Source organism: Pseudoliparis swirei, chromosome 18 (genome assembly GCF_029220125.1).
Source record: "Pseudoliparis swirei isolate HS2019 ecotype Mariana Trench chromosome 18, NWPU_hadal_v1, whole genome shotgun sequence".
NCBI lineage: Eukaryota > Metazoa > Chordata > Actinopteri > Perciformes > Liparidae > Pseudoliparis > Pseudoliparis swirei.
Window position 1 is genome coordinate 26,342,488 of NC_079405.1, and position 14,432 is coordinate 26,356,919.

The 14,432-nt window shown below is 43.8% G+C and overlaps 2 protein-coding genes across 2 annotated transcripts; one reads left to right on the top strand and one right to left on the bottom strand.

Annotated features, from left to right (window-relative positions):
- The first annotated feature begins 201 nt into the window (after positions 1–201).
- Positions 202–3,409, top strand: LOC130208557 (protein LSM14 homolog B-like). The gene is made up of 8 exons (XM_056437751.1): positions 202–536; positions 658–821; positions 940–1,069; positions 1,509–1,682; positions 1,778–1,849; positions 2,023–2,163; positions 2,254–2,377; positions 2,796–3,409. The coding sequence occupies exons 1-8, from the start codon at positions 410–412 to the stop codon at positions 2,944–2,946; spliced, it is 1,083 nt and encodes a 360-aa protein (XP_056293726.1). The 5' UTR covers positions 202–409; the 3' UTR covers positions 2,947–3,409.
- Positions 3,410–3,722: 313 nt separating this feature from the next.
- On the bottom strand, positions 3,723–14,224 carry cdh27 (cadherin 27). The gene is made up of 16 exons (XM_056437357.1): positions 14,204–14,224; positions 13,249–13,371; positions 12,760–12,909; positions 12,072–12,213; positions 11,838–12,001; positions 11,519–11,650; positions 8,385–8,570; positions 8,040–8,291; positions 6,614–6,763; positions 6,086–6,305; positions 5,787–6,005; positions 5,421–5,707; positions 4,879–4,965; positions 4,746–4,793; positions 4,573–4,659; positions 3,723–4,500 (listed from the first exon to the last, which is right to left on the bottom strand). The coding sequence occupies exons 1-16, from the start codon at positions 14,222–14,224 to the stop codon at positions 4,282–4,284; spliced, it is 2,487 nt and encodes an 828-aa protein (XP_056293332.1). The 3' UTR covers positions 3,723–4,281.
- Between the last annotated feature and the right edge of the window lie 208 nt (positions 14,225–14,432).

Below are 14,432 nucleotides of genomic sequence, written 5' to 3' on the forward strand. Positions count from 1 at the left end.
TACATATTTTATTTTTTCAGTTTTCCTATGACTTTATTTTTAGCCTAATTATTATTTGTTAAATGGCAATTTGGCATGTTAATCTCCACACTGCCATTTCTATCTATTCCAGTTCACTTTTCTTTTTGCCATCCAAATGCCAATTGATTATCTGAAATAGTATGATACGATACAGCCTAATATGATCATAAGATAATAGAGGATTTTAGAGACAAACTCGCCCGCGGGTGCGCGCCATGGGCGTGTCGGATGACGAGCTCATAAAGCGCGCAGCTGCTCGTTATTTGTGCACGCGGCTGATCCGATTTGATTCGTGTCTGATGTGCGCGCCGCGGTTCAACAAGTGCTCTGTGATTTTAGCCACAGCTCTTTTGACTTTGAAAAAGAAAAACATAATTTCTCTGCGACCATGAGTGCCGGAGGAGGAACCCCGTACATTGGAAGTAAAATTAGTTTGATATCCAAGGCGCAGATGCGGTATGAAGGAATATTGTCGTCTGTCGACACCGATAGATCCACCGTGGCTTTGGCTAAAGGTAGGTGTGGATGGAACACGTGGTTTCCCCGCTAATAATCTCATGATGGTAGAGTCTAATCTGTATTTCAAAAGTGTTTTTTATTTATTTTTTACCATTGCCTTTTTTAAATTCCCAACAGTTAAATCCTATGGGACAGAGGACCGGTACACTGAAAGACCAGCGCCGCCCAAAGATGAAACTTATGAATACATAATCTTCAGAGGAAGTGACATCAAAGATATCACCGTGTCTGAGCCATCGAAACCACACCACGGACTGCCTCGTGACCCTGCCATTGTACAGGTGTGTGCATGTTTGAGATTTTTGCAGACTTTTTCAACATTTACACACGCCGTTCATCAAAAATCATAATCCTCTAGATAAAACGGGGTGTCTTTTGGTCGTAACTTTATTATTTCAGTCATCCCTGGGCAACTCCTCTGCTGCATATCACCCACGCTGGAGTTCCTACCGGGACATGTTGCCCACCTACAACCAGCTGGCTGCCACGACGCTCCTCAACCAGCAGTACAATGCAGCACTGGGCCTCGGTACGGTCATATTTTATACTTTTTAATTAAAAAATGTTCCAATGCTTAGGTGCAATGACAGTGGCTAGTTCTCATATAAATCTGCTCTTCAAGCCCCACCATTGAAAAATAATGGTTCTTTAGGCTATATGTTTTCTACGAAGAACCATCACCTACTGAAGAACCATTTTTTTTCCCCCCTTGAGTCACCATTTTAGGTTCTCTGAAGAACTATTTAAGGAAATGTTTCTTTTAAATAACCATGTTTTGAAGGTTCTTTGAGACACCTTTTATAGGTTATTTTAAGAAAAATATAAGGAAATTGTTCTTTAAACTTGAAGAACCCTGGTTTGAAAGGTTCTTTGTGGAACCAACAAGTGTTTCCTCTATGGCATCGCGCTGAAGAACCATTTTCGGTTCCACATGGCACCTTAATTGTTCCGTGTGTCTGCTCCCTCAGTACCAGGACTTCATGGCATCCCAGCCAGAAGGGTCCCCATGGTGGAGCAGGCTGTGCAGACGGTGCCCATGGACGGTGCCGCCCAGAAGGGTGGGAAGACTTTGAGCCCGCCTCGAGGCAAACCGCCCGTTCGTCCAAACCAGCGCCCGGTCCAGAAGGAGAACGTCCCCGCCAGTAAGATGACTCAAAAAAACAGCGGCTCATAACATGCAAGAGGAAGCACTCGTTTCATCTGAAGACTTAACCATTTAATTTATTTGTCTTTTTAGGTCGGGCAGCATCTCAGCCGAGTGTAGCAAAGGTCCAAGGCCCTGAGGACCTGAAGCAGAGGCAGAAACAAGGTATCACAATTAGAAATTCACTTTCTAGATTGTTCCAAGAAGCAGGAATTTTCAAAGTAAACTCGAATCGCTCTGCTGTGTCTCAGACATGCAAATGTCCGAGACCAGATGAACCGGCTGACGCAAACCTGTTTCAGTGTTTGATGATTCTTCTGAAATCTTTCTGGTTTCAGGCAATCGCAGGTCCAGGAACCGAAGCAGAGGCCAACTCCTCGTGAAGAACTCCAAGGCCACCACCTTGCAGTTTGAGTCCGATTTTGACTTTGAAACGGCGAACGCTCAGTTTAAAGACGAGCTCACCAAGGAGGTCGTGGGTATGTTGCCTTTCAAAGGAGATCCCTGAAGGGAACAGTCGCGTCAAGCTATTTACTGTGTGCATTTAGTTATTTTGTGACTTGTCTCAGTGGAGAAGGTGGAGTCCGGCGAGGCCCAGGACGGCCCGGGTCTGCAGGAGGACTCTATCGGAGAGAAGTACTACGACAAAGCCAAATGCTTCTTCGACAACATCTCCTCCGACCTGACACCCAGGTGATTATGCAATCGTTTACCGGCCTCGCTAGAGGTCACCATATGAAAGAGAACGAGGGCTAAAAACAGTTTATTTTGAAGGGCATCCATGACACGGTGTTTTTAATGAACTCCCAAGTTTATTCAGTGAGCGACTCGTGATGCCTGTGTTCCACTGACTGAGACTGTCTTTGGTTCCAGCAGCAGTTTTTATTTATTTTTAATTGGCACTTTTTAGGTTTTACATTTTGTTTTTTATCTAGCAACTTTCTAATAGTCACACTTTATGGGGCTTGTTCTGGTTTTGTTTATATTTTTTGGTTTATGACTTGTTGGTGGCAAATGAGTTTCCCCACTTAAAGTTTTCTTATCTAATTTGTCACCTCAGTGGATTGTCATGCTCAACAATATAAACCTTTTTTTTGTTGCGCTTCTGCAGGAGAACCACCTGGGCGGAGGAGAAGAAGATGAACATGGAAACATTTGGCGTGCCCGGCCGCTTCCTGCGAGGCCGAGGCTTCAGGGGCCGGGGCCGCCGAGGGCAGAGCGCCGCCGAGCTCCTCCCCAAAATTGCTAGTGGGAGGTTGTGAAGGCACTTTCTTTTTTTTGTTAATCCTTTTCTGTAAATATTGTAGTTTTTCTACTTATTTAAAAAAGTACCTCCCCCTTTATTTTCTTTACCCCAATATAAGTTTAAGATATTTATTTTAATTTTGTTTCCCTCGATCCCAAATTCACATTTTTTTATTGTATGAAATGGGAGAGGAATTTATTTTAAATCAAGCAGCTGTATGCTGGAAGCAAATTTATTAATTTGCAGTTGGCTTGGTAAAATGCAATGTGGAATGTGTCTTTTGAACCGGCCAGCAGGCACACACAGTAGGTTGTTTAATTTTGATTTTTGGGGGCTAAATACATTGCATTCTACTGTCTACTTGGCTGTCCAAATGTAACCAATTGCTTTTTGGAGGACAGCTCTACTTAATTTTGTTCCTATTTGTAAGATTAAAATCTGGAGGACTTTGTAACAGTTGCTATTAAATACTATACTTAACCAAATGGCTTCCATCTCTGGTGATGCATCGGCATCCATCGACTTTAAAACCACAGCGCGGCTGCTTGGGAAGGTTCCTGACCAGTGAAATGACCTGAAGGCATCCAAGTGGCTAAAGAGAGCTCTCTAAATGCACTTCAATGCGTCCTTCCTTGGCTCCTTTAGCAAAGGATACACTGATCCAGCCCTAAGGAAGACGATGCGCCTGCAACATTTCCATAGAACGATGTTTATCTTTCACCAGTCTAACTCTTTTACAGTCATACGCTAGTGGATTCATGTTGCTGACTCAGATTGTGTGAACCATTTCTCTTTATTGTATGTTTATTCACTTCTAATCTGTAAAAAAAAAAATCAATAGCAGGAGAAATGTACATGCTGCTTCAATCTACACATTATTTATGATAAACATTCATAATAGGCCGCCTGTATTTTATATCTATATTCACACCTTTTGTAATAAAGTAATCCCCATATTTATGATGGAATACTTTCCATGCCATGGACAGTTCCACACTTGCGAGGGTATGATGAGTCGTCAATGGCAAAAATGGTATTACGCAAAACTTAAAGCCACATTATGCTCAAAGGAAATATTGATATTACAGTTAAATATTGCACATGAAGGACTTCTGTTTGGGTTCTATGATGAATACATGGGGTGAATGTTTCATCATGCCCGCCTCATCTTGTAGTGAAAGTGTAGTTTGTCTTTTCATAACTCTTAATCTCCATCTTTCCTCGACCGCATGACTTATTCCAAAGAGGTCAAGTGCCTAGGAATAGACAGGAGGTCATCTTCAGACTCATCGACCGCAGCCCATATATGGTTTTCCAAAATGTCCCTTTTGTTTCACCGCTCGAGAACAAATCATGTCTGATAAGCATCGTTTTGTGTATGTGGTGGTTTGCAAATGACCGCCAGTTGCTTGAAGTTGGGGCCCAAGTCTTTCGTCGCTTCCTCGACCGAATCCTCGTCAGGAATGGAGATGCTATCCAGCTCCGAGACGGTGCCCGAGTCCCCCTCATCGGCGTAGAGGTGAGGCGGGTACTCTCGTAGATCTTCTTCCGTCTCCAGGCCAGAGAGTTTCTGCATTAGTGGAAAGAAACGAGTCTTACCATCCTGTGATCAATCTGCATGCTTTAACATTCAGATACCAACCTCACGCAGCAGGCTTAGCAGAGCTGCTTCCCTTCTCTTGCTCGACTTCCTCTTGTAGCCGAAATCCATTGTGCTCGTGTCATCGATCTGTACAATAAATAAAACTAAAGTAAGTTTCTTTAGCTGCGTCGTCAAAGTAATGAGCGATGAGGACGATTCGAGCAACTGTCTACCTGCCGATTGCTCTGGAAGCCCTTAGAGGCGTTAGCTGTCCAAGTCTTCTATGATGAAGAGGAAAGAGTGATACAGGAATTATTTGCATGCACACTTCTAACTGATAGTTGACCTTCAATGAGTGCATGATACCTGGTTCCAGTCCCCGTTGAATAGGTAGGAAGAACTCTCCCTTCTGGAATGTCTCAAGCAATGGTCGATCAAAGTTGTGCCTAAAACCTGTTGAGTGATATAAACGGATAATGTTGACGACTAGTTCACACACAAATACTAATCTGTACAAAGCACGTTATCTTCAAACTGTGAGAAAAGCTTTGAAAGAACAACATTGTGCCCCTCGTAAGAATATCTGAAAATGTATGCAATTTAATTGAAAACTTGGTCGACATAGTTCGCATCTTTTACCCTCGGAAATATCTAAAATATTGCAATTTAATTGAAAACTTGGTGGACATAATTAGCATCTTTCACCCTCGTTAAAATGTCAAATATTGCTATTTAATAAAAAAACTTGGTCGACATAGTTTGCATCTTTTGCCCTCGTAAATATCTAAAATATTGCAATTTAATTAAAAAACATGGTCAACAATTTGCATCTTTTACCCTCGTTAAAATCTGGAAAATATTGCTATTTAATTTTTAAAACTGTCGACATAATTTGCATCTTTTCCCACCGTCGTCGAAGCTTTGATGTGTTGCGGCTCATCGACGGTCAGTGGCAGGAAACTGTTAGGTACCTGGCGGAGGAGGGGGGGAGGGGCAGTTACCGATATTTGCATGCACACAAATCTGGGAAAAACTATCACACGTTTTGTTTGCAGATGTTTTAAAGCGGCGACCTGGCAGTCGGTTCCCGGTGTCTCAGTGTTGTATACCAGGAGGGTTTCACCGGAAGAATCCCTGCTGTCCAGAGCAATGGACTCTTCTTTGCAGGTGACGACGACCGCCATCAGAAGCACAACTGTCGGCGAGGAGACCGCACAAATTCAGAATTGCGACTGCGTCGAAGCGTCCCTCTCGGCGGCAATTTAATGTCTTACACGCGAGTAAAAGCAGCGAGGCGAACATCGCGACGCCCATCGCTCCGGAGGCGGCTTTCGTGGCCGCGCGGCTTCGGCAGTCGGACGTCACGGAGCAGTCGCACGCCGTGACGCCGAGGCTGTAGACGGCAAACTTTCCCTGCATGTCGGAGATCTTCAGATCGATCGTATGCGGGCCGGCCGACACGCCGGGCTCCTTCACCAGGCCCGCTGTGTATCCTGTGAGAAGAAGACATTATTTTTGCTCTTTTTCTAATGCATACTCTGAATATTCCACTCCATGTGAAAGCTGCCTCGACCATATGAGGGGTTCAGTTTCCAGTTTCTCTTGACGTCGCCCAGCAGCTCAAACGTGAAAGGCCCCCCGAAGGGGTTTTCATCCGGGTCAAAGGCCGAGATGTTGGCGGTGGTCGGGCTGTCGGACACGCACACGTGAACGTAGTCCGCCGTCGGCTGAGGCACGTTGTCGTTCTCGTCCGTCACGTGGATCGTCAGTGTGGCCGTACCCGTCGATGGTGGCTTACCAGTCCAAGATGGAGAGAACAATGTGTATTGGTCGAGTTTATTCGGCTCTTTTTGGCTTGATTCCTGTCAGGGTAGTAGTATATTTATAATTGGTTCATGTTGCAGATATTAATCAACTTGTATTTAAGTCAACATTAGATCAAATACACAAACGCCATCGCCAGTTTGATTTCTTCAGAGTAACAGACACTCGTCTAGTCGAGCATGGCCGTGCTACAAAGCAGTAGAGATTGAAATGAAACATTTTCCTCGACCATAAAAATATCAAGTAATTGGTTTGTGCCGGTGCCATTGAGCAACGCTTTTTGAGTTTTACCGTCGTCCACCGCGTGCAGCACGACGGTGTAGACGCCGTTCACGACGTGAGGAGATTCTCTGTCTGGCGTCTCGGCCGTCGTGACGTCTCCCGTTTGTGGATCCACCGTCACCCAACCGGCAGGGTCACTTCCCACCTTGTACCTGAGGACAAATGCAGTTTTTACGATCGGCCGTCCCAGATTAGAGCTTTCACATATTATAACTAGGCAGGGGCGTTCGTCGGATTTAAAGAAAGGGGGGGAGCTAAGCCCCAAGGGGAGTGGTATTAGCGGCTATGTTTGCCTCGGGTCATGGTGATATTTTATGCTCATTTGGAGACTATCACTGAGATAAAGATTAACTAGTTCAGTGTCAAATATACCTTTTAAAATATTATAATATTAATGCAAAGAATAGAGCGATGTCGATAGTTATGTCTTGTGTTTCGAATTTGCTCTCTCAATGGAAATAGTTTCTAACTCTTCCCTTTCATTCGCCTCAAGTAAATCTAAATGTAGGCAGGTAACACCGTTAATAACTACCGATAACCACATTCTGTAACTACCTGGACTTACAATCTCAGTTCGTGCATCATTCAGTGCGTTTACATGATGGTATAATTCGAATCTTGCTTTAGTCGGACTATGCTATCTTTTGGGGGATCTGCTATTATCCCAATATACATGGCAGTGAGTAATTCGAATCATTGGCCTTTGAAAGCATGTCATATCCGATACGATAGGTGGCGCTGCTTTCATTACAACTCGTGGTGATACAGCCATTTCCGCTTGACCTCTTCACCACCACCAACAACAACCAACAACAACAACATCAACATTTCAATACATTAAGCATAAATTCTGTCTGCTCTTCGGTCCAGAAATGTGTGGTGGCTCTTGTGTTCTCCATAGCGTTGTTTGTTTGTTTTCTGCCGGCCAGGCTCCCGGCAGTGACAATTTATCGTCTCATTCGACTTCCGGGTCACGACATGGGAGAGAGGGCGGCGGGATCTCAAGCATGCGCAAAGACGCAAAGTCCAGTTCTTAATCCAATTCACCGTTACATGCCGCGATAGTCGAATTATCAACCGGATCGGATCGAGTTATCCAGGGGTGTTAATCGGATCGTAGTCGGACCGCACATAGTCGAACAAAGGTTTTTACATGAAACGGATGATTCGATTTCAGTCCGACTCAGCCAGTTATTCGAATGCATGTAAACACGGTCATTTACTTTGAGCTAAACTCCCGGCTGTAATCCTGGCTGACGAGAAATGTTACTTTTGAAGTCCCCCTAAAATAGGCCTAAGACGCCCCTGTAACTCGGCCACTGGACTTTTGTCAAGGTCGAGTGATAAATGGTACGTTTTGTGAGCCAGATCTGTTAAAAATAATCAGGCTTTGTAATATATTCGGCATCCACGGCGGTCACCTTCTCCACCCAGGTGCCAACGGGTGCGTTCTCCTCCAGCGCGGCCTCTTTGACGGCGGCGCTGAACCGCGGGGCGTCGTTGGCGTCCTCGACTTCGATGGCGACTTTTACCGAGCGAGGCTCGCCGTCGCCGGAGTCGACCTTCCAGAGGCCGGAGGGCGTCTTCTCCGTCACTCTACAGGAGGAATACGGCGCCTCGTTTTCCACTGAAATGGTCAGCTCCACGCGTGCTCCCGCCTCAAAGTCGAAAGGCTGAAACGAGACACCGTGGTTATGTAGTAAGTACACACTAGGCGAGTGGTGGGTGTCGCTGCAATGTAAAGCATGCAGCGAAGCGTCACGTACCTTGATGACCGTCAGGATTCCATCATTGGTGTCTGGGTCTGTCTGGATTTCAAAGTTCTCCACCCCCGGGTCGCCCTGGATGGTGTATGTGGCTCTCCAGCCCCGGCTGTTGGGGGCGTCTTCGTCCGAAGCGTGCAGCCGAAGAGGAGAGCTGCCGATCTCGTCTTCTTTTACTTTGCCAGACCCCTGTGGTACGAACAGTGGCGGTTCGTCAGGGGCGCTAGAACCGCTCTTTCATGTGGTGAAACTCTTTTATTTTGCAAACCCTCTAAAACCCAACAATGTTTCTTAAAGAATTCTGCTGCTGAACCTCTCATGCCCAAACAGTGTGTGTGTTTTGATAGTTACAGTGTTGATGACACGCTGTGTTCACAATATTCTACTCAAAACCTTTTTTCTTCTCATTGTATTTAAACCCGTCTTATTTCACAGCCCCGCCCAAAAAAAAAAAAAAAACTTCCCGAATCCAAGGTTTTGAATCCAACAGGAAGAAATGTGCCAAAGGACCAGTATGAACACACCCTGTGGTCATAGTGAAGCTGATCTTTCACCTACAATTACTCTGAGTTGAAGGGAAAATATAAGTTTAAAATTATCTGGGTTCAAAAATCTGTTGTATCTATTCCAACACTGAATCACGAAAATTGCGTTCCCCCAGAACTAAAAGCTAATGTGCAATTTTGTTTTAGTTCTGGGGGAACGCAGTTTTCGTGATACAGGGTTGATATATTCCTTCCAAGTTTCAAGTTTCAAGTTTTTATTGTCACATCCCCTTTTATACAAGTATAATCGGTTTGTGAAATTCTTATGTGCAAAACACCCGACAGCAGTAGCAGACTAAAAAAAGAATAAGAATGAGAATAAACTATACAATATCCACACAAAAAAAAGAAGAAAGTATTAACAATATATGTATATAAAACAATGTAATAGAATATACATCATGACAATATATATATATAAAACAATGTAATAAAATATACACTTTTTTGAGACAATATATATATATATATGTATATACATACAATATATATATACAATATATATATATATAAAACAATGTAATAAAATATACACCATGGCCATAGATATTCACAGAATATGTTCTGGTGTATAGTGTTAATGAGGGTCTCAGTCCTTGTTCAGCAGCCTGATGGCCTGACTGAAGAAGCTGTCCCTCAGTCTGTTTGTGCGGCACTTGATACTGCGGTATCGCCTGCCTGACGGTAGAAGGGTGAACAGTTTGTGGCCGGGGTGGTTATTGTCTTTCATCATCCGTTTGGCCCTGGCCACGCACCGCTTGGTGTATATGTCCAGGATGGAGGAAGCTCACCTCCAACGATGTACTGTGCCGACCGCACCACCCTCTGTAGTGCCCTCGCTCCAGGGCGGTGCAGTTCCCTACCAGACGGTGATGCAACCTGTCAGAACACCCTCGATGGTACTGGTGTAGAATGTTCTGAGGATGCGGGGCCATGTTGAATTTCCTCAGTCGCCTAAGGAAATACAGGCGTTGTTGGGCCCTTTTCACCACGTGAGTGGTGTGCGTGGTCCATGTGAGGTCCTCGGAGATGTGCACGCCGAGGAACTTGAAGCTGCTGACCCTCTACTGCAACTCCGTCTATGGAGATGGGGTGTGCTCTCCTCTCCGCTTCCTGTAGACCACGATCAGCTCCTTGGTCTTCTTGTCGTTGAGGACGAGGCTGTTCTCCTGGCCCCACTGTACCAGTGATCCAACCTCCTCCCTGTAGGCTGTCTCGTGCCGTCGGTGATCAGCCCCAACACTGTTGTGTCGTCAGCAAACTTGATGATGACGTTGAGCTGTGCATGGCCGTGCAGTCGTGGGTGTACAGGGAGTAGAGAGGGCTCAACACGCATCCCTGAGGGGCTCCCGTGTTGAGGGTCAGCGGCTCTGGTGGTACTGCCCATCCTCACCACCTGGCGGCCCGACAGGAAGTCCAGTATCCAGCTGCACATGGTAGAGTGCAGGCCTAGACCTCTGAGCTTGGTGTCGAGCTTGGCGGGAACAATAGTGTTGAACGCTGAGCTGTAGTCCACAACCAGCATTCGCACAACAGTTCCTCCCTCCAGGTGGGAAAGGGCGGTGAAGTGCCATGGCAATTGCGTCGTCGGTGGATCTGTTTTGACGATATGCAAATTGCCATGGGTCCAGCGTGGCAGGCAACATGGAACAAATGAAGTCCTTGACCAACCTCTCGAAGCATTTACTGACAATCGAGGTGAGGGCTACGGGTCTCCAGTCATTCAGGCAGGTTACCTTGGGGTGTTTGGGGACAGGCACAATGGTGGACATCTTGAAGCTCTCAGGAACAACAGCCTGGGACAGGGAGAGGTTGAAGATGTCTGCGAAGACTCCTGCCAACTGGTCTGCACATGCTCTGAGGGCGCGCCCCGGGATGTGGTCGGGACCTGCCGCCTTCCGGATGTCCACCCGCTTGAAGTCAGCTTATAGTCATATAGTCAACTATATATAATTGAATTACTGATAAAATGATTTGCTGAACACTTTGTGCCCTAAAATAATGATATGAGGAAGTAAAACTGGAAAAGGTTTTATGTTTTTAAAGTTATTGTGAACATTTTAATTTGCAGCATGAATTCCTCTTCCATTTATTATCTTTTCATGTTTTACATTCTATTTTTTGCCTATTTATCTGTTTTGTTTGTTTCTTTGCTCATAAGTTCAAAAAGACATTTATACTAATAATTATACTAATAATAATTTTATCTGCTTTGGAAATAATGGAACAATTTATTTACCTCCTACATTGTTTTTTATAGACAGTATTTGAATATATACTGTATATATATGTATATATATATCTGTGTATATATATATATATGTGTATGTATATATATACTGTATATTCTGGCTTTAAAGCTTGGCCTTTATTCTTATTATATCATTTTTAAGTTTAATGTTTTGACCAACACAATGTCCTGTCATATTTTCAAAAGGCAACAGCAATATGTCAAATCTGACATGTACTGTACATCAGAATCATAGATTAAAATTGGGATTATTGCATTTGTGTGGTAAAAAATATGTAGGACTACAACCGTGTGCTAAAACCATTGTGTTGTTGATGTTGCTAACAGGCCAACAGGCTTACCGTGTGTCCGCTGATGGTCGGCAGGTGGTTGTTGCCGCCCTCCACATGGATGACAACCGTGGTTGAACTGGACAGACTGACCACGTCCCCGTGGTCCTTGGCCTCCACCACCACGGTGAACATTTCAGCCACCTGTCAACAGAACTTGTACGTTTTGTATTCTTCTTCCTTCTATTATGATCTGTGTATCTTGCGTTCCCAAAAAGTCGTGTGATTGATTACATTTGCATTCTCTTAGTCTCAGTGAAGACCTTGCAGAACAAGAACAGCTCGTACGATGCGATGCTCTGAACAGCGTGTTCTGTATACAGACACTTGCCTCGTGGTCCAAACACCCTTTGAAGGAAATCGATCCGGACTCATCGATGAAAAACTCTGTGTCTGGAGTGTTTGGAGCCACAGACTTGATTTCATAGTGGAATGTTGAATTTGGCGTCCCTCTCTGGTCTCTATCAAAGGCTACTACAGTCAGGAGGTGTGATCCTGTTGGGACATGACATGAAATAAGTACATTTATTCGACGTTGTGAGAGGAAATTACAGTCTTTCTTTACCTTGTGTCGTTTCCTCGCCAACGCTGATCCCAAACAGATCCCTCTGAAAGCGTGGAGGGTTGTCGTTGATGTCCAATATGGTGATTTCAACTTTTAATGAGGTTTCAATTGACGAATCGGTCTTTCTGGCCTCAAATTTCAGCTACGGATTGAAAAATGGGGAGAGTTATGACTGGTTAAGTTTGCGCTTGGCAATTATTTCTTTTTGGAGTGGGCCCCCGGACATCCATTGTTAGAGACAGAATTTCAGGGTCATAGTGATATTTTATGCTCATTTGGACTCAATCAGTGAGATAAAGATGAACTAGTTCAGTGTCAAATATACCATTCAATGGAAATATTATAATAATACATTTTTATGCAACGAATAGAGGGATGTCGATAGATATTTGTTGTATTTCGAATTTCGCTCATACCGACATTCTGTAACTACCTGGACTTACAGGTCACTCCGTGCATCATTTACTTTGAGCTAAACTCATCGGCTGGACGAACTTTTAAAGCCAATAATGCCAAATTATTTGGGGGTGCTGAAGAACATTTTGGGGGGACTGAAGCCCCCCTAAAATAGACCGAACGACGCCCTTGCCAATATGACAGATTGTGCATCAGCGTGCCAAACGTTACAGCAGTTATATGAAAAAGGTGTTGTTTCTAGATGTTTCTGGATATTTTACGCAAGTCTAACCTTCAGCATTGCATGCTCCTCGTAGTCCACGGCCCTGTGCACGTACACGGTGCCGGATTCCTTGTGAATGGAGAGAACTCCTTTTGGGTCCTCGTCCACTCCTTCCCCAAAAAGATCAAAGTGTACTGGATAGCTCCGCTCGATATTTATCTGGAAGAACCAATTTGTTCATTTTCTTGATGAAATAACAATTCAATTCAATTCAGTTCATTTGTATAACCCATTTTCACAATTTAGAAATTTGTCTCAGAGTGCTTTACAATCTGTACATTTAGACATCCCTGTCCCAAAACCTCACATCGGATCAGGAAAAACTCCCAAACAACCCTTCAGGGGGAAAAAAGGGAAGAAACCTTCAGGAGAGAACAGACTAAGTCTACGTGTTTTAAATAGATCTGTTGATTCATGATGATTGGTATTTGATTTTGAAAGTGAATACATTGTCTAGTCTGGCTAAACCCTTTATTTGCCGACCGGCTGGTTTCTCACCTTGCCCAGCTCATAGGGGAAGGGTCCTGGAAGCCCCTCCTCGATCGTGAAGGAGTCAACGATCCAACCCCTTCTGTGACGGCTCAGCAGCTCCGAGCACGTCGCACCTGAGGAGGAAACAACCTGCAAGACAAGCAGCCGAGCACACCTGAAGCACGGGGTCTACCTTATGAAACCTCTGAGAAGGAATGTTTGTTTTCAAGGCGCAGTTCATCATTTGTTGGTGCCTCTCCAATTAGCAGTAATGTGTTGGGAAACCAGTTCAAAAGAAATTCCCACAGAAAAGATCATATCACAGTGGGATACAGTACGTTGTACTATGTTTGAATATATATATTGTATTTTGATTTCTTGTATCAAAGAGGTCTACTTTAATGGTTTTTATTAATTACTTTTAATAGTATGTATTACTTACTTTTAATGTGCTGTACTGTAGCTCGGCGTTGTGTGTATTTTTTTCTCTTCCTACCACATATACTGTCATAGTTTGTTATTGTTGTATATTTGTTATTGTTTTATGTTTGTTATTGTCTGTCAAGGGACTACAGATGCGCATTGGCTGTGTAGCTACAATCTGGTACAGAGCATCAAATGGTGACATTTATGTTTTAACTGTACATGGTCCCTTTAAAATAAAGAATAATAATACACCACTGACTCACTTAAAAATATTAACCCACAAGGAAACTTGAATTTAGACCAGCAGAGTGATGGAAAGTAATATTGACTAGAAACAAAGGTTAAAAAGTTGTGACTGACGTTTATAAAAATAAAAATATAATAATTATTATTATTAGTTATTTTTTTCATTTCAAATCTTATTGTGTCCCACTTTCATAGCATCTTTTTAAGTAACGCTTACTTTAATCAGAAATAACACCCATATAAAAAAATGAAGTAACAGATATATTAATAAACTTTAATTGGAGACATTTTAAAAGATCTGATAACTCACCAGGAGGAAGAAGCAGAGCATGACGCTTGTTTGGTACATCCAAATGTGAACCAGGACTTTTAATTTGAGCGAAGGGAGACGAGACCCCGCCCCCTTTTCTTTACACACCCACGCGCGCGTGTGTGTGTGTGTGTGTGTGTTCATTACCTCCAACATGTCACTGTGTGCTCATGCTGGTTTCTTAGGAATTGGACAATAAGGCATCCGTGGAATTAGCCGGTGCTCTTCA

Coding starts and splice junctions, on each gene's coding strand:
- LOC130208557 (XM_056437751.1), top strand. CDS start 410: ATGAGTGCCGGAGGAGGAACCCCGTACATTGGAAGTAAAATTAGTTTG. Junction 822..939: donor GTGACCCTGCCATTGTACAG/GTGTGTGCATGT, acceptor TTATTATTTCAG/TCATCCCTGGGCAACTCCTC. Junction 1,070..1,508: donor CAATGCAGCACTGGGCCTCG/GTACGGTCATAT, acceptor CTGCTCCCTCAG/TACCAGGACTTCATGGCATC.
- cdh27 (XM_056437357.1), bottom strand. CDS start 14,224: ATGCTCTGCTTCTTCCTCCTG. Junction 8,292..8,384: donor GAATCCTGACGGTCATCAAG/GTACGTGACGCT, acceptor GTCTCGTTTCAG/CCTTTCGACTTTGAGGCGGG. Junction 4,966..5,420: donor ACATCAAAGCTTCGACGACG/GTGGGAAAAGAT, acceptor ATCACTCAACAG/GTTTTAGGCACAACTTTGAT.